Source organism: Osmia lignaria, chromosome 15, assembly GCF_051020975.1.
Source record: "Osmia lignaria lignaria isolate PbOS001 chromosome 15, iyOsmLign1, whole genome shotgun sequence".
NCBI classification, from domain to species: Eukaryota; Metazoa; Arthropoda; class Insecta; order Hymenoptera; family Megachilidae; genus Osmia; species Osmia lignaria.
Window position 1 is genome coordinate 11,465,191 of NC_135046.1, and position 18,562 is coordinate 11,483,752.

At 34.9% G+C, this 18,562-nt stretch overlaps 4 protein-coding genes and 1 long non-coding RNA gene across 6 annotated transcripts; 2 read left to right on the forward strand and 3 right to left on the reverse strand.

The window, feature by feature from the left end:
- Window positions 1-40: 40 nt before the first annotated feature.
- Window positions 41-1,493, reverse strand: Fabpl (FABP-like protein). The gene is made up of 3 exons (XM_034332902.2): window positions 1,159-1,493; window positions 295-399; window positions 41-174 (listed from the first exon to the last, which is right to left on the reverse strand). Exons 1-3 carry the CDS (start codon window positions 1,399-1,401, stop codon window positions 118-120), a joined length of 405 nt encoding a protein of 134 aa, XP_034188793.1. The 5' UTR covers window positions 1,402-1,493; the 3' UTR covers window positions 41-117.
- A 1,600-nt stretch (window positions 1,494-3,093) lies between these two features.
- Window positions 3,094-5,632, forward strand: LOC117608196 (uncharacterized). The gene is made up of 3 exons (XR_004582305.2): window positions 3,094-3,666; window positions 3,756-3,932; window positions 4,020-5,632. It is a non-coding gene; the product is annotated as an uncharacterized LOC117608196 (long non-coding RNA).
- LOC117608188 (malectin-A) lies at window positions 5,148-7,550 on the reverse strand. Of its 2 annotated transcripts, XM_034332897.2 has the most exons (5): window positions 7,284-7,550; window positions 6,715-7,202; window positions 6,466-6,648; window positions 6,323-6,380; window positions 5,148-6,250 (listed from the first exon to the last, which is right to left on the reverse strand). In XM_034332897.2, exons 2-5 carry the CDS (start codon window positions 7,069-7,071, stop codon window positions 6,042-6,044), a joined length of 807 nt encoding a protein of 268 aa, XP_034188788.1. In that variant the 5' UTR covers window positions 7,072-7,202; window positions 7,284-7,550; the 3' UTR covers window positions 5,148-6,041. The 2 variants fall into 2 exon arrangements, with proteins under 2 accessions (XP_034188788.1, XP_034188789.1); XM_034332898.2 differs by having other exon boundaries at window positions 6,715-7,550.
- A 3,017-nt stretch (window positions 7,551-10,567) lies between these two features.
- Window positions 10,568-13,783, forward strand: Hsc70-4 (heat shock protein cognate 4). Its single transcript, XM_034332892.2, has 3 exons — window positions 10,568-10,722; window positions 10,837-11,051; window positions 11,660-13,783. Exons 2-3 carry the CDS (start codon window positions 10,847-10,849, stop codon window positions 13,408-13,410), a joined length of 1,956 nt encoding a protein of 651 aa, XP_034188783.1. The 5' UTR covers window positions 10,568-10,722; window positions 10,837-10,846; the 3' UTR covers window positions 13,411-13,783.
- On the reverse strand, window positions 13,536-18,013 carry LOC117608185 (E3 ubiquitin-protein ligase RNF10). Its single transcript, XM_034332891.2, has 12 exons — window positions 17,602-18,013; window positions 17,083-17,261; window positions 16,779-17,005; window positions 16,613-16,703; window positions 16,362-16,546; window positions 15,830-16,022; window positions 15,629-15,763; window positions 15,319-15,544; window positions 14,993-15,244; window positions 14,741-14,915; window positions 14,328-14,650; window positions 13,536-14,255 (listed from the first exon to the last, which is right to left on the reverse strand). Exons 1-12 carry the CDS (start codon window positions 17,669-17,671, stop codon window positions 14,170-14,172), a joined length of 2,142 nt encoding a protein of 713 aa, XP_034188782.1. The 5' UTR covers window positions 17,672-18,013; the 3' UTR covers window positions 13,536-14,169.
- Window positions 18,014-18,562: the final 549 nt, after the last annotated feature.

Genomic DNA, 18,562 nt, shown 5'->3' on the forward strand with positions numbered 1-18,562 from the left:
GTTCTTATAAACGATGATAATGAAAGATAAAAAGATTAGCTGTAGTTGTAAAAAAAATTTTTATTTTTAATTAATATGGGAAGAAGATACTAATTGTTTATCTAATTGCTTTCATGTTTAAAGCCTCTTGTATGTACGTGTTGCCTTGATGTCGTTTTTAGTCGTAGACAAGTGCTGAAAAATAAAAATCATTAGATTAATAATTTTCAAAATTTAGTTTTGGTAGAAGTTCATGAAGATACTAAAATAATTTTAGAACTCTTTTAATCCAATTTTTTTATTAATTGTACTTACAACTTTCATTCCAGAGTCTGTGAATTCGTAGGCGCGCATAATTTTGGTGCCATCACCAGCATCTGTTGTCACTTTGAAAGTGTTGCCTTCCAACACAGCTACACTCTACAAACAAGTAATATAAATTTCAATTACTGCTCCACAGTTAACAAGATTATCAACAGAAGGAAATTACCATCATAAAACAAGATTTCAAAGTTCAAATTATAATTTCCTATTCACTGTTTCAGAATTTGTAAGTAGATTGATATTTTAATTTCAAAAATTTTCAAACTTAAAATACATGACTGATTATCACCGAGGGCATACACCCAAAAATTATCAGAGTATCTTATCACTGATCTGTTAACCGGCTGGTTTTTGAAAGGAAAATGATTTCCTTTTTGTATTTGTAATAAAAAAATAAACATACATAAATTAATTTTGTTTGCAACAAATGTAGATGAAAAATCTTTTGAGATGATGAGTTAACAAATTAACATTATTCGATATTCGAAAGTTCAGCTTACTATGCTATAAATTACAATATACTGCAGGCAAAATGAAGTCAATTGCCCTTGGGGCTACCACTATAATCAGCCCCTCGAGTTCAATGACCGAGCTACAACCAACTATAAAATCATGATCGAGAAAATTGGTAATAAGGAAAACCTTAGTAAATTTCAAATTAATTTGGGATAGATGATGATAATTTTTTTCTTAAAATTACTTGGTCATCTGTAGTAGAGATTACAAATACGTTTATTTTAAATACCGATATATTATCCCGCCAAATGTTATTGAAATCAGAAAGGACCACGCCTTAGGTTATCCTTATAAAAACCGCGCGAATTTCAAATTTCATTTAGCGATCGTTAAACCAACCTGGAATTTGCGATCGAAAGCGGGTAATTTTTCCTCGAAGGGTTCGTTCAGTTTGAACGAAGACGTGCTAGTCTTGTTATCAGACATAACAACGATATTCCATTGATCACCGTTGTTCGTGATTTCAACAAGTGGTTTCGATTGTAGTATCGGTCCAGACAAATCAGGATGGCCAGAGGCTTTCAAGAACTCTTCGAAGTTCTCGTTGGAGACGTGTTGGTACTTTCCTACGATCTGCACCATCTTTAAGTTAGGTATTCTTCTGTGCACACGAATGAACAAAATTCGACACGTTTAACGTAGCTGTTGCTAACGGCAAGTTACTGGTCCCCGACTATGCAGCGGCTTTTATAAGATCATCGGGGAGTACTTGTGCGTAATACGTGTATGTGTATGTGTTCACACACCCGCATCGAACAATCTATGATCGGTCCGAACAAGTGTCGAACGGATTATCGTCAACCGGCCGGCTGGTCAACGGTGCCACGATTTCGCTTTATCATTTTACTAACATCGTCTCGCTTCTTTAGTCCACCTGTAAAGAGCTAGATTACTGTAAGAAGAAAATTTGAATTTAAAAACGATTGATTTTACGATTGTAGGTTATATTTCCTATCGTAATCGGTAGGGAATAGGAATTATCTACATATTTAATCGAATGAGTACTTCTTTCAAATAAGTACCAAGTCATGTTTATGTACTCAGATTCCCGAATTTGAAGAGATGATAAATGTGTTTAGTCAGTATTTCGTTGTAAAGCGAAAATGACTTGTCATTGACACGTAACGTGGAACCTCATACATTTGCCGTTCCATCGAACCCTCATAAAAAAGCACGCTCGTTACACGATATGTCGATTGTAATTCTAATTCAAATAACTACTTTAACTAGACAATTAACGTTGCACATTAGCAAATTGGACCAACGAGTTGTGATTGATGATTTAGATTGTATGGAACGGAGAAAGACGGAAGCAAGCCGGTATTTCATTCTTTCTCTCAAATTTTGAAAGGATCGACCCGGATATCTTTTCATACACATTTTGTATTAATTAATGATCGAACCCGATTTCGTGTGATCATTATATAACTTCAAATGGCGAATTGGTGGTTGGACAAAATAAAGTGATTTTTTCAGATAACCTTAAAGGACCGATTGTGAATCAACGTGCACTTTATTCCAGTTAGTTTATTCCCCACAATAACGTGATGTCTGTGATTTTAATAAAGCGCGTAGGAGAGGCGAGTATTGGTATGTATATGAATTCAAGTCAACGCGCGCGCTTAATCGTCAACCATGGCCTGCGTTGCTGAGCTACATTCAATGCGCTCGTCGAGTTATTTATTGCATCGGTGCACCGATTCTAATGCACTTTTCTCGTAAGCATATTTCAGAACATGAAATTTTTACTATTCCATAGATAAATTGTATTTTGAAAAATGAAAATTTCACGGCTTACAGTACAAAAGCCGTTAAATATGAATTTATGAGCTAATTATAATTTTCAGATATTTTTTATCAATAATTTCTCAGGTTTTGTTTTATAGAAATAGTACATGAAGACATAAATAATTTTTGTCTTTCTTTTTATACATAAATATTATATAATTTTTGACTCAATTTGAAATTTAATACTAATAATTAGTGGACATATTTATTTCTCAAAAAGCAAATCTTAAGCAGATTGTTAAAAATTTATTATCGCGATATCTTTATCGATTCCAAAATTGTTATTCCAAAGATCATTTTTTAATAACCCTACCTCTATCTGATAGGAACTTTAGATAGGAACCAACATGTTCGTAATAACCAGCTGACCTTGATGATCATAATCATGCTAATCACGATCCTATCGAATTATCGTAGTGAACTTTGTTACATATCAGTTTTATCTGTCTTATCGATTAGGCCGGTGCAAAATTTTATCGTACCTGTTAGCTGTAACGAAACGTTTCAAGATGTTTTACATTAACTTTTAGCGATGAAAGAAAACAGCATTTGCATATCTGTTACGCAATGTATATAGATGTAAATTTTGGTTCTAAATTTACACCGTCAATGTCACTTGATTTTCTGTACCATTCATTTATCTCTGTCAAATTGTGAATCAATTTTAGTAAGGAAAATCCAAGGATTGTTGAAAGGAACGGTGATAGAATTTATCAACGATCAGGGATCAGTTTTCTCTTTCTTCTTGAGGGATGATTGCCACTCGAGACTTAGGGCTCGGGGTTTCGTAGACATAAGCACGGCCTTGAATTGACAGCTAATTGTCAGTGATGACCATACATCAAAGGCCTAGACGATCGGAGGTCACGTGATCTTCCGTTTCATATGGGATGAATGAGCTTATTCCCATTAAAGAACAGGCCACAGTCGGCCAGTGTACACACAAACGCATGCACTTACTACCTTTCGCAGTACTCAACGGTCAATTGAACTTGTTGTAAGTGCTTTCTTCTGTTCATCGGTGCAAATCACACGATCGATCATCAACCGCATCCTGAGGTGGGTTTATGGTATACAGGATGACCCATTCAATATAACCGGCCCGAATATTTTCGTAAAAATATTATGGATTCAAAAAACTTTTTTAGCTAGGATACTGTCTGTGGAATAGGATAGATCAAAAATTCAATGCCTAGAAATACATTATTAAATTAACCAAAGATTTATGAACAAGATTTCTTTCACAAATCATTAAAAGAAAAAGCAAAGGCTACGTGAAATGAAATTTAGAAACATATTCAAAATTTCTATCAAGTTTAACAGCTGTAAGTTAAACGCATAGAAGTCTGCATTTTTATTAAAAGATAATATTTTTAAAATTTACAAGTTCACTGACACTCCACCATTCTTAGAAAAGCGAAATAGGGAGATTCGCCATTCGAAATTTACTCCTGATATCAGGATCACCGAATATACGAAGAGCTGGCACGATTTCTAGGAAGGCAGCGTAGGGGAAAGTATCGGGATCACAGAATATGCGAAGAAGTGGTCCAATTTTGAGAAAGGCAGAGTAGGGGAATTTACGGTTCGAAATTTATTCCTGGTATCAGGATTAAAGAATATGCGAAGAGGTGGCCCGACCTTTAGAAAGGTAGAGTAAGGGAATTTACGGTTCGAAAAGAATTTATGTCTGCATGCAAACCTAATCTCGTCTTGGGGTGTCTGAGACCCCTTAAATCATGACCTCTCGAAAACAAAGGCATAATGTTCAGTCTTTTGTATCTGTAGACCCTGCTGATAGCAGGAGAACATGAAAGTGGTGGAGGTATGTATTTTTTGCCATCACACCCTAATACTTTTTTTACATAGGAATAAATGGAGGAATCGATCTGTGCCACAATAAATATGCATTTTCGTTTGAAAAAATGATGCAATTGTTAATTGCACATGCACTGTTCGTACTTAAAAAAATCTAAGGGCCTACAGATGTAACGCTCTTCGAGCCATTTATCTTTCTGCTTTGTAATCTTTTCGTAAATGCATTAATAACGGAGTTATGACCTGAAACAATTCCCAAACGGGGAAGTTTTGAGCCCCTTTTATAGGGTGGACCGCGCAATTCGGTCGGCGCTGCTATACAATCAGCGGGAAAAATTAAATTCAGTTTAGAATTCTCGTTTGTAATTTTAATGCTGGAGCCATTTCTGCGTCTAATGTAATGCTTATTGTGATAGTTAACACATCATTTAATATTAAACGCGAGTGTAGCTACGGATTAACGTGCTAATCTTATAAAGACATTGCTAATGATGTTAGGCGTTAAACGGCAGCTTACGTGGCGGTCTTTTTTCACACATCAAAGAGTCTTCACGCAGATTGCGTCGCGTTGTTACGATTAATGCATAAATCTAGCCACTTAAAAATGTAAAACTCAGCGGATAATTTTGTCTCGCTTTAATTGACGTATTTATGACCGTTGGACGTTATTTCATAATTCTTATTTAAATAAGAGTATGGATTAGAAGAGATAATAAACAACATTGTAGGACAATAATAACAGATTTACTTCGGTCTTATTTGCGAAAGATTGAAATCACTTTGGTATCTGACGGACTATTGGATTCATTCCCATTTTCGTCTAATTACAATGTACTGAATATAAAGATATATAAACTTTTCACATAAAAATGATTGATAACATAATTAAGATAGTGATTTCGTACATTTTCTAGGGCTTTTAAATTATAAAATTCAGTTATAACATTATTACATGTGCGTATGGCAAAATAATTACATAACACTTAACACTAGAACAACCGGAGTTGGACGTACAGGATGGAAAATAAATTAGAATTACATAATTACTCTTCTTAAAAAACACCTTAATCATTTTTGTTATTTAATATAAGAAATCTGAAATCACGTCGTTTCGACGGATTTAGTTGTTCCAGTGTTAAAATTCGATATAATTTCCTATGAAGTTGCCAGTTTTCTTTAAACATAATAAATATGTGCTTGCAACATATTTACAATACTTGGAATCAAGTTGTAGAAGAAAAGATGACTAAGATCTGTGCAAACCTTTGCGCTAATTCCTAACTTGATCCTATTGTTAAAAATTAAATAACTCGTGAATGAACACATTAAATTCGCAACAAAAGTCGTGACTGCACAAATCCCCACCTCTTCTAAGTCTCTAGTTCATCCTTAACTTTAGTAGTTCATTGTACAAAAACATATATAGATATGTTTATTTCGTTAAAGTAATAATAAACAGCTTTAATGAAGTGCAATGACTCAGCTTAAAAACAAAAATGTTCTTTCTATGTACAGAATCAACATAGGTAGCTTCTCATGCGCTAATTTTCACCTAAGATGATTAGAACACTATTATTCTTAAGTACAAGGTATTTATGTGCACAGAATTACATTGCCTACAGTTTACATAGGCAAAATAGTAAAGGAATAAATGCCCCAATAGCTACAAAAACTGGTAACATTACTGAAGAATCGTCGATCGAATAAGGATCCGGAGTTCTAGGGCCACTCGTGTGTCGACTACGCACTGTAGACTCTTCTTCGTCTTCTTGTATATTGTGGTACTCTTCTGGTTCTTGAGGAATTGGACCTAACTGTGGTATATCTGAAAATTATTAAGATCAATTGTAAAATCATATCTAACTTTCCTTTTTTAAACATATAAAAATCTTTATACCTTCTATACTTCCTTTCACAACAGCAATAGCATTTATTTTTGGATTATCTCTGTAGCCCTACAACGAATTAATTAAATATATTTAAAATATAATTGAATCAGTAATCTTGTGTAAGATAGATAAAAGTAATTGTTATAAATACTTTTATAAATTCCACTCTGATTTTTCCTGCTAGGATGTCAGACTCTTCATCATTGTATATTAATTTTCCAGCTTGTACTTTAAATGGAACATATTCATCATGTGCTATACCACGACCAACTCTTTCAAAAATATCTAAGTCAGTAACAACAGTATGATCTCCATTCAATACCACATCAAATACCTAGAAACATATTCAATTAATTTCAACATAGTTTAATACAAAGCTAAAAATATTGTAAGATCTTACCTTCATGTTAGGAGAGTTGAAATAAACTTCACAGAACTTTAATATCATAACATAATCTCCATCTTCATTAATTGGAATATCATAGCCAAAAGTGCTATGATGATATCGCTCAGTCTGATACAATATTTGATCGATAGCATTCACACGTCCAATAATTAACTGCTTGCCATAATCAGATGCTGTTCCAACTTTACCATATAAAGGATCTCGAGCATAGCGAATTCCATAACTGTCAGTGTGTGCTTCTCCTCCAGCATTTATTGCATATATTACTTCCAGACTCTGAAGATTTTGCACGCAACAAGCAAGCAGCAATGTTGATACTGTCAAAAAGTATACTTCCCATGCTGTAATCATTTTTCTTATTGTACAGTAATGCTCAATTTTTTGGAAGTGATCAAGTTCATAACTTGCTGAATTGTTTCCAGCCGGCAAGTTAGATTACAGGTTAAAATACAGAAGCATTTAAAGCTGACAACATGTCGATACTAAATACATATAAAGAAACCTTCATGTCATTCATTGAATTTAATTCCGTGTCGAATGAGATTAAAGGTATTACACTTTACCTCTTTTGTCAACAAATCGCCGCACCGTTTTACAGTGAATTACATGCCTTAAACCATATGTATGTCACCAATAGCCACGTTTATTAATACGTGGCCACTGAATTTATCAGGTTAGGTGAGAACATAAGAAACCACCTTTAACGCAGGCTACACAGAGTATGGTTTCAAACAGATAAAAAGTTATTCTTAAAAGCTATAACTTGAATTAAACTGTAATTCATTTAATCAAAAATAGATTATTTAGTATTTAACATCTAATATAGTCATAGTTTGCTATAAAGTTTTATGAATTCTATATAGGCAACATAGGAGCAGCTTTTAATCATTTTGTTACCGACTGCGGTAAATTGAAATATGTGTTTTATTATTTTATACTATCAAATACTTATTACATACAAAATTACTAAACTAAACAAATAATTGAAATATATACGTATATGTTTTTATTACACAATGCATCTTTTTTCAAAGTAAACTTATCCTTCTTGGATCAGTGCTACATTTATTTGAGGTCACTTATTTCAAGCAATCAGCGTTTTGAAGGAAAACGAAAATAAACGTACATTTCTCTTGTACTTGGTTTCTTCAATGAAACTTTGTAAACATAGCTATTATGTTCAAAATTGTTCTATTTTAAAATTAATTTATATATACCATATAATTTTTAGTTGCAGAGTATTATTAAAGATAAACTATTCGTTAAACGTGAATAAACATAAGAAAAGCCTGTAAAAAATTCATACATAGGTTGTTTATAAACATATAAGGTACTACTTCCAACATTTGTTCTAACTACTGCGCAATACATTTGCTAGTAACGATAAAATGGGGAGTTTTTTATCGATAGACGGATATCCCGAATGGTGCTTTGCAACGTGATGCACAAACACATGTACATACATAAGTGTATGCCTTGACAACGATCAGAAGACTGCTAAAGTTGCACACCTGCCAGTGCTGTCTCCTTTTCTTCAGAAGCCTTACAATGAATACGGTAGAAATAACGTGATCCTTCGAAGATTTAAATATTAATCGAAGAATATTATATAAATGCTGAAGCATGCTCAGATTTTTAGAACTCATGCTGACACTACAAAAGCAAATGACAGACATCTAATGCCGCTCCCATAATAAAGATTGATATTACAATTTTGATAATAGCAAAATTTTATTTTAGAAACTTTTACCAAAATGTTTAAAAATTTCTAACGTTTGATTAGTAGCAATTAATAACTATGTTAGAATATATGTATAATTATATATAGAAACTCGAATGTCTAAAAAAAGTGTTTATTACGATACGCCTCTAACACGTGTTGTTCAAATAATATCATATCATCCTACGTGTATTCTAGGAAACTGATTTCATGATTGATTACATCAAACAAAAGTGTAATTATTCTTCTTTGTAAAGAGAAACTAAGAATGTTACACTGAATATTATTTAACTGTTTATACAAATAAACAGAAGTCATTGAAGAAGAAAGAAGTATTCTAAGTACTTATTTTAAATTCTTCTGTAAAGAAAACATAATCGATCTTGCCTTTGCTGTGAACATACATGGTAGCCAAGATAGGGCATGTTATTTCAAGCAAAATTCATTTCGACCACATTTACATAGAATAATACAGATATACATATATGAGCCTGCAATATGAAATCTGCATTATGACAGCATAAATTCGGTTTAAAAAGTGATAAAGCACGAGTAGAAGTGTTTCGAACGAACACGTACACACACATAATGGGGTATTGAACGGATGTGGTATGACTGTACGAGACTGTACTGGAAGTTTCTACATAGCTCGCGAACTCTACTGCAACGCTTGCCGTCATCGATTACAAGCACTATGCTTTGCCGCATAGGCTGCGTCCTAGAATAAATATTTTTTGCAAAATTCAGCGAGTCTTTCCAACTGATAAAACGATGAAATATATCGTGTTTATCTTGTTGCATACTTGCTTTATTGAATGGATATTGAAATCAAAATAATAAATACATTGTATAAAGAACGATTTCTATATAAATATTATAAAATAGTGACTATTAAGTGGGGTTTATAAGACCTTAGCATCTTTTACTTTTTTTCTTAATTTGACTTGATCAGTTTTTAAATACGTATAACCTATAATCCTACTGTTTCTCATTTTTTTGATTTACTTATAAATTTTTGTACATTTTTATGGGATTCTGTGGTCCTATTATACCATTTACGGGTTAATTCACGATGTTTTCAAGTTATTTGAAGAACGAACAGTTTATACACATTTCATACGTCACAAATGGTGAGCACGTGTGTGTTCGCCATACACACGATGCAGGTCTCAAGGAACTTGTATAAATGAAAATCAACGAATTTTTCCTTTGAAACTTTGTCATCCAACCTCTCAAGGCCCATCCCAGCATTTGTAACAAAACTGTACGTTTTCATTTGGCCACGAAGGAGTATTATAATGTAAATAGCAAACAAAAATTGAATTCGTAAACATATTCTATGTCTAGTTAACCTTTGTATCATACGATATTCATTACCATTTAACGATGAAGTTCAAGTTTACGATTGTAACGTTGCGATATAAAAGGAAATTATAAGTAAAACCACAGTTACCTAGTCTATTTGCTTTTTATTTGGTTATAATCTGTAAAATTGTACGTTTTCAAAAATTGTGCAAATATTTATTTAGCGAAATCCTATATTTTATTAAAAATGTTCGTCATACTTCTGATGATACAGCATCATGATTAATACTAATTTCATAAGCATTTAGCATTAAGTAAATATTCTTTTCGACAGCATTACCCTGGTGAAATAATGGTCTCACACACGTGAAAACTCCAAAGTAAAAAAATGAACTTGTAATCCATAAAGGTTGGAAGAATTATGAGACCTTGAAATCTAAGCAACCTATAACCATGCATGGATGGTAAACTACAAGTTTGCTTGTATGAGTGGTCGCTTACCTTCTAGAATTAGCTACTAGATACTAGATATTTCGCTAACTTTTCTCGTACTCTACTTCCGTATCATCAGCCATTTCAGCAGGAAATCATTTTTCAAAATGATTTTAATGAAGCATTTGGTCATTGAAGAAATATTTCTATAAATCTAAAGTATTTTTCCCCGAACAAAAAGAGTAAAATTTTTAAATATCAGCTATGTATTGAGCAGAGTTGCATCGATCGATAACTGTGTAAAATTGTACCGTTGATGCACGTAGTTCCTGCCACGTGACCAATGAGCGCGAAGAATTGGCCAATTTTGCACTCTGATTGGCCAACGTAAAGTGGCTGAGCGGGAAGAACATTCCAGAAGCGTCCTCTAGGAATGTAATATATATGGGACCGCGAGAGCCGACTCTTCACTAACGTTGCGAATCGTGAACGAAGAACTTCTTCACTATCCTTCAAAGCGAATTTTTACAAGCGAACAAAGAAAGGTGTGTGACCGGCCGTTTGCGTCAGCTCTAATTATATTCTATGCATCATCGTTCATGACAGATTTCACTCGGATATTATGTGCAGAAATTTAATAATCTTTCATATTTTTACAGAAAAGCAAAGATGGCCAAAGCACCCGCAGTTGGTATTGATCTAGGCACCACTTACTCCTGTGTTGGAGTATTCCAGCATGGAAAGGTGGAAATCATCGCCAACGATCAAGGAAATCGTACAACACCCAGCTATGTTGCATTTACAGACACCGAACGGTTAATCGGTGATGCTGCCAAAAATCAAGTCGCCATGAACCCCAACAACACCATCTTCGGTAAATATCTTAGAAATATTCATAGCTGATTTTTCGTGTTATAGTATTAGTTTCTTTTTTGCAAATAAATAGAATTATTGATTTTAGAGGTTCGTAATAAATTTGATTAAATATTTTAATGAACATTTAAACACGTATTTCGTTCGCATTATTTAACAGAATTTCGCTGACTTGCATTTTATATGTAGTTTTATGATTTTTAAATTGGGGTTTTACAAACAATTTAAAAATATTTCGGAGATTTGTAAATGGGCGTGGAAAATTTTTAAACATGGTAGATGGCAGGAAGGTCAATATAATGCTGTTCTATATACATATACATATATATGTTAGGTCGAAGCACGCGCACGAGGCAGGTTAAGGTTACAACTGCTAGAGGACGCCATTTTAGTGCCTTATCATGTTATCAACATACGATACAAAGCTCCGAACTAGATTCCATTTTTATCCTCAATTTCTATTACCTTCGTCGGTTAAGAATTAAGGATTATTTTTTAAACGCAAATTTTATTACTTCATTGAAATACATTGCAGCATAGGGAAATGAAAATTATTGTTTTAATAATTCTCTATTGAATATAACTAAACCATTTTTGTTAATTTTTTAGATGCGAAACGCCTTATTGGACGTCGTTTCGAAGACCCCACAGTTCAAGCCGATATGAAACATTGGCCGTTCACCGTAATAAACGATGGTGGCAAGCCTAAGATTCAAGTACATTACAAAGGAGAGACGAAGACTTTCTTCCCTGAAGAAGTGAGTTCAATGGTCCTGGTAAAAATGAAGGAAACTGCTGAGGCGTACCTCGGGAAGACCGTCACCAATGCTGTGATCACTGTACCTGCTTACTTCAACGACTCGCAGCGTCAGGCAACCAAGGACGCTGGTACCATCTCGGGCTTGAACGTTTTACGTATCATCAACGAGCCCACCGCTGCTGCCATTGCTTATGGCTTGGATAAGAAAACCACCAATGAGCGCAACGTCCTAATCTTTGATCTTGGCGGTGGCACCTTCGATGTCTCTATCCTGACCATCGAGGATGGCATTTTCGAGGTCAAGTCTACAGCAGGAGACACTCATCTTGGCGGCGAAGACTTCGACAACCGAATGGTGAATCATTTCGTTCTGGAATTCAAACGGAAATACAAAAAAGACCTCACCTCGAACAAGCGTGCCCTTCGTCGTCTAAGAACGGCTTGCGAACGTGCGAAACGCACCTTGTCTTCGTCCACTCAAGCTAGCATCGAGATCGATTCGCTCTATGAGGGAATCGATTTCTATACTTCGATCACCAGGGCTCGTTTCGAAGAGCTCTGCGCTGATCTATTCAGAGGAACGTTAGAGCCAGTGGAGAAATCACTGCGCGATGCTAAGATGGATAAAGCTCAAATTCACGACATCGTATTGGTTGGTGGATCAACACGTATCCCAAAGATTCAGAAACTGCTTCAAGATTTCTTCAACGGAAAGGAGCTGAACAAATCCATTAACCCTGACGAGGCTGTGGCTTACGGAGCCGCCGTGCAAGCTGCAATTCTGCACGGTGACAAATCCGAGGAAGTACAAGATCTTTTGCTTCTCGACGTTACACCTTTGTCTCTTGGTATCGAAACTGCTGGTGGTGTCATGACCGCCCTCATCAAGAGAAATACAACCATTCCAACCAAGCAAACGCAAACCTTCACCACATACGCTGATAACCAACCAGGTGTATTGATCCAAGTATATGAAGGAGAGCGTGCAATGACGAAAGACAACAACCTGTTAGGTAAATTCGAGCTCAGTGGTATTCCACCAGCTCCCCGGGGAGTTCCTCAAATCGAAGTCACATTTGACATTGATGCGAACGGTATCCTGAACGTCTCGGCAGTGGACAAATCGACCGGTAAGGAGAACAAGATCACCATCACCAATGACAAGGGCCGTCTCAGTAAGGAAGACATTGAAAGGATGGTCAACGAAGCTGAGAAGTATCGTAGCGAAGATGAAAAGCAAAAGGAAACAATCGCTGCTAAGAATAGTCTCGAGTCTTACTGCTTCAACATGAAGAGTACAGTGGAAGATGAGAAGCTGAAGGATAAGATCAGCGCTAGTGACAAACAGGTTGTTTTGGACAAATGCAACGACATTATCAAGTGGCTGGACGCCAATCAGCTGGCTGATAAAGAAGAATACGAACACAAGCAGAAAGAATTGGAAGCTATTTGCAACCCTATTGTCACGAAGTTGTATCAAGGAACTGGCGGTATGCCCGGTGGAATGCCTGGTGGCTTCCCAGGTGCAGGTGGTGCTGCTCCAGGTGGCGGTGCTCCTGGTGGTGGCGCATCTGGACCTACCATCGAGGAAGTCGACTAAAATGTGTTCTCGCTTGCCACTGCCTTCTCCATGATCTATCGATTTCATGCAAGGCGAAAATGGCGAGGATTGAAGAACATAGAATTATTACAGCTACGGTCTTTTGTTCCTCAGTATAATTTAACTTATTCTTTTTTAGACGTCCTTTTTCTATGTTAATAATATAAAAATAAACAATTTATTTACTTTACTTCCCAGGTAAACTAGGAGAATAATATGTTTTGTTAAATTATTTTCTACTGATTGAAATATGTGAAAAATATAACTTTAATTGTTGTACTTATATGTGAAGGAGATTTTTTGGGTACAAGATCTGCTGTTGATTTTCTATGTTCGAGAACTTCGAAAAAATAAAACAATCCCTTGAAACATACCACTGTCTTAATATATTTCTCCATTTTTAATGCAAATTTAATAGATTTTACTAATTTTGAGATAAATTCAATTATCTATTCATTAGAAATTTTAATTAAAATTGTAGAAAGGTTCGACAATCAATATTAGAAAACTTTCCATGAAATAAAATTTTATTTGCAAGCACAACGGGCCCAATGCTACAGAAAATAATATTTAGTAATTAATAATACAATGATAAGAATTCGGTAGCTGAATAATACACCATTATATAATATTTACGTTTTGTACTAGGACTTGACAAATTTTCTAACATATATCGGAAACAACGTGATAAACAACTCAATTGCGAAACTCGAAAATAAATAAGAACGTAAAGTGCAAGCATTATTAGGAAAAAAAAAATTAAGACATATGTGCCATAGTATTTGCAAATAATAAGGTTGATTTGCCTTTCTTCTTCTTTCTCCCACCTCCGCCGTTCTTTGTTCCTAAAATTAAAATAAAATAAATAAGATTTCGTTTGGTTCTACAATTTTTAGGTTTGCCACCGTAAAACTAACCTAGCTTTGTTTGTTCTAAAGCAGCTGCTAAAGCATCGCCGAAACTTCGGCTGTGTGACCGGGCTGAGGTGTAATCTTCGTCCTCAGTTTCTCTCGAACACGACTGACCCGAGTTTGATTTCCCGCGGGTGGAGTTAACCGATGGCCATGCAGCATGCGACTTTAAACGTGTTCCGGTGTTTCGTAACATTTCTGCAAACGATGGTCCCTGTTCTTGTGTGGCTGTAGTTTGACTGCATGCAACAATTTCGTCAAATGTGCTCGAAGATGGACTACTAGCTACACTGGAAGCCGTAGATTCTGGCGGTGATGAAACGCTTTCCCTGCAAATAAATAAATATATTTAAGTTTCACTTCTCTAAATTACATTGCAAGTATTATTAACCGAATTTTTTTCAAGGAAATGTACATACTCCGCGAACAACAATTCTGGCTGCCATTGAGGAAAATGCCGCTGTGAGTCAATGTGTACAATAGGTGTTGGATATTTTCCCATTCGTTTGTTTTCTTCCTCTGTGATTTTCCTCTCTCTTTTCCTTTCCTCGCGTTCTTGTTGTTGTCTGCGTTTATGTCTTAATGCTAACTGACCTATAAAATTAATTACAATAAATTGAATAATATTTCAATAAGAATTTAAATACTTATTGTTTGTAAGAAGTAATTGCCTTGGAATGAAGCCAGGACTTCCTCTGACACAATTGGTGGTCTCAATTCGATTTCGGCTACTTCGAACTGGCAAGTTAATGGCAAATGAGATAAATATCTCAGCCTACGTCTCAGGTCTTCGGTGAGACTTCCTGCTTCTTTTTCCAAGAGTTTCCCCGTTATTTCGTGAGGAGAGTTCTCAAGACTTCCATATTGCATTTCTAGCATCTTTACGTTCATTGCATGCAGATATAAATGTTGTCCATCCTCGGCTAAAATCAAATACATTTAGTATCTAGAATATTCTAGAATAAAGAAATAAATCAAATATTATTTAATTACATACCTTGATAAAAATAAAAGAACTTTTGTATCCCTGATGTAGATTGAACACTGTTAAGTAAACTTTCTGCAGGTTTTGTTGATTCTTCAACCATACTTTTTGCATCCTTCTTTGTTAAATCATTCGTTTCTTCACAACTTTGCGATTTCTGTTGATTATCAATGTCATTGCTCTCTGCTTGTTCTGTTACATTTGTATCCACAGAAGCGCCTTCGGGTTCCGGTTTTACCTGTAAAGAACGTTTTTATCAACAAAAAAATTCAATCTACAAAACGGATTGGGAATCAAGATGTTATATTTTCATTAACATTACCTTTTGCAACAATTCTTCTTCTCTTTTTGAAAGCTCATCAAGGGCTTGTTCGATGTAACAATTTTCTGGTGAATCAGGATTATCTAACAATTCAACTTTTAATTGAACACGTTCACATTCAATGATGTTCATAACCTGAATAATTACAATTATAAATATCAATTCTTTTATATCACAGAATTTCAGTATGTATATACTTACATCTTCTGTGTTTGCAAGGAGTAGTTTTGAATACACCCGACTGCTAATAGTTTCTGAAAGTGGGAAAAAATTTGTTGGGCTTTGAGCTACAGATCCAACGGGCACTGCGAGCAGTGATCCTTTTTCACGACGCATCAAACGTAAAGTAATGCTATCTCCTAAATTTAATGTGCTCTGAGGAACTTCCGTGACACTACGATCAAAAAATGAATATTAACATCTATCGCATAATGTATATATAGTATCGAGCAGAGAGGGCTTTCTTGAGGAAAATTACGTTACAGGGGGAGCAAAAGTTCTCAAAACCTTAATTTTGACATTAATAATAAAAAAAATAATTTTCAATTATTAAATATTATAGAACTTAATATGTAATTAAGAAATATATTTGTAGGGACTCTTCTACATCGTCATTTTCCTCGGGACCACCTACGAAGAAGGGCGGAAGTTTGGAGGAAAGGTTTAGGAACCTCGGCACCCTAACCACGCTCGGTACTGTACAATTTGTTTTTGCATTATTAAAATCAATTACCTTTTTAAATCAGATTTTTGAATAGATTCGTAACAAATAGGGCATTTACGCCAGGATTTATCAGAAAGCGACAAATAATGAAGAATACAAGACCAGCAGAAAACATGACCGCAACGTGTCATCTTTCCCGCGACCGGTGAGTATAAACATATTGGGCATGATAAGTTCTCGGAGCTATGAATTTTCTAAAACATAAAAAGTATATTATAAATTAACTTGAAAAATCTTTATCAATTACACTTATAACTTACAATTTGTTCTACTAGTTTCCAATCAACTAGTACGTCAGGATCGATCAGATGCAATGAATAATTCCTATTTGCAGTTACAACAAACTGGCAGCTAAAAAACAATAACATATAATTTCGAACAAGTTTTCAATTTATAAACTTTATTAAGTATATTTTATTTACAAACCTGGCTTGCAGAAATTGTTCTTTGTTATATTTATGTCGCTGTACTGGTGGAAGCCATCTATTACTGTTGCGAGAGTAACCCTTCACTGATTTTCCGTGACTCCATCCACCTGAACCACTTTGCATCTCGCGTGGTTCATAATGAAAATTCAGCAGATAATTCAAGTTCTGCTTTTTACTTCCTTGGACCACTACTGAGCCTGGCTCAGCTATATCTGTTTCCACTACCTACAATACATTTTAAATCTTCAAATAACATTTAATGCAAATAATTAATATTAATTTAATTGAGCAGAAGCATTAACCTTGGTATCCTCCTTTGAACTGCCATGATATTGTCCTTTAGGTTTTGGTCTCTTATCAAAACTTTTTCCTTTTTGTTGCACATTGTACTTCTTTGGTTGTTCAAATCTCGAGTAACTGCTAGCACCAGTTGGTTCACGTCGTCTCGAAGTCCTTGGAAAAAGTTTGTTGTTTGTAATATCTGCACAAGTAATCATTTTTTAATTTTAATAAACATTTTTTAATGGTATCACTTATTTTACAGAAGCATGTTTAATGACTTTCAACTTGAGGAATGACCTCGCGCTAATGTAAAACATTTTACGTATTACTATAGTTCTATTCGTGTCTATACAAACCTTATCAAGGATAAATGACATAATTAAAAAATTGAATACATAAAATCTTTAAGAAAAATGAAAGCATCAAAACCTGAAATAAATGCTGTAAGAAATAAAACTTGGTTTTTTGCACAAGGTGCGCATTTAAGACGTCAGCGAAATGACGTCGTTATCGCGACGATCAACATTCACACAACGCACCTTGATTTTTCTTAGCATCAGCAGACACCCCCTTTGCGGAGGACTGCGTATATTTCGCGTTTTTTTCCATTTCTGGCACGAATACGTTCGTGCTGATTTCCAGAGTGGTTGAGGCTACGGTTTCCTCCGTATGGAGAAACAGTATATTTCTGCAGGCCCTTCATCTTCTTCAATAAGCCATGTTTCGTTATCGTCAAAGATGGAAAAACAGATCCTCGAATTGTCGATGATCCACAGTCAATCTGACGGTAGAACGATGTCCACGGATACTTCTCTACCAGAGCAGAAGCTCTGCCTCTCTTTTCGCCGTAAACGACGATTACCCTCGGTTTCCTGGCTCTGCGGCCAAAGCGGTCGCGATCTCGTCGCTATGATGGCGACGAACTAATGATTTGCGCAACCGGAAGTAACACACGGCACGTCACTACTCTAGTGAGTTGGACACTTAAAATGATAATCCGGTATTTTAACGATGCTTTCAAGTATTTCTTACTGATATAGATATATATTAAATATAATATATATATAACTGATATAACGAAATATACCTTGTTCCAATAGTACATTTTTAGGCAGTTGAAATGTGACCAGTTTCTGTTGTTTAACATTACTTGCGTTAATTGATTCAAAATAATAATAGATGCTGTAAACTAATTTCATTATTTTAAATAGTGAATGAAAATAACTTAAGGCATATCCCTAACGAGCATGCGACTTTGAAATATCTGTGGAAGATGTCGCTATATGTTACATCACATGTTTGATAATAACAAGATAAAAGATTCAAATATCTGATTTCTTTTCTTAATTTAACTACAATAAAATTGTAGTTTCTGGTAAAGAAAAATATCTAAATATGATATCCATATATAATAATTGCAATGAAAGTTAATTAGAAAGAAGAAAGATTTAAGGTTATACAACGTAATATAGTAAAGATTAGGTGTTCGGATAAAATACA

Bases quoted from the DNA above. Each gene is read 5' to 3' on its own strand.
- Fabpl (XM_034332902.2), bottom strand. From the start codon at position 1,401: ATGGTGCAGATCGTAGGAAAGTACCAACACGTCTCCAACGAGAACTTC. The intron at 400-1,158 runs GTTGGTTTAACG...ACTTGTTTGTAG, and splicing joins CTTTCGATCGCAAATTCCAG to AGTGTAGCTGTGTTGGAAGG. The intron at 175-294 runs GTAAGTACAATT...TTTATTTTTCAG, and splicing joins CAGACTCTGGAATGAAAGTT to CACTTGTCTACGACTAAAAA.
- LOC117608188 (XM_034332897.2), bottom strand. From the start codon at position 7,071: ATGATTACAGCATGGGAAGTATACTTTTTGACAGTATCAACATTGCTG. The intron at 6,381-6,465 runs GTATTTATAACA...AATTCGTTGTAG, and splicing joins TCAGAGTGGAATTTATAAAA to GGCTACAGAGATAATCCAAA. The intron at 6,251-6,322 runs GTATAAAGATTT...AATAATTTTCAG, and splicing joins TGTGAAAGGAAGTATAGAAG to ATATACCACAGTTAGGTCCA.
- Hsc70-4 (XM_034332892.2), top strand. From the start codon at position 10,847: ATGGCCAAAGCACCCGCAGTTGGTATTGATCTAGGCACCACTTACTCC. The intron at 11,052-11,659 runs GTAAATATCTTA...TTAATTTTTTAG, and splicing joins CCCCAACAACACCATCTTCG to ATGCGAAACGCCTTATTGGA.
- LOC117608185 (XM_034332891.2), bottom strand. From the start codon at position 17,671: ATGGAAAAAAACGCGAAATATACGCAGTCCTCCGCAAAGGGGGTGTCT. The intron at 15,245-15,318 runs GTATGTAATTAA...ATTTGATTTTAG, and splicing joins GTTCTTTTATTTTTATCAAG to CCGAGGATGGACAACATTTA. The intron at 14,256-14,327 runs GTTAGTTTTACG...TTTTAATTTTAG, and splicing joins TTTAGAACAAACAAAGCTAG to GAACAAAGAACGGCGGAGGT.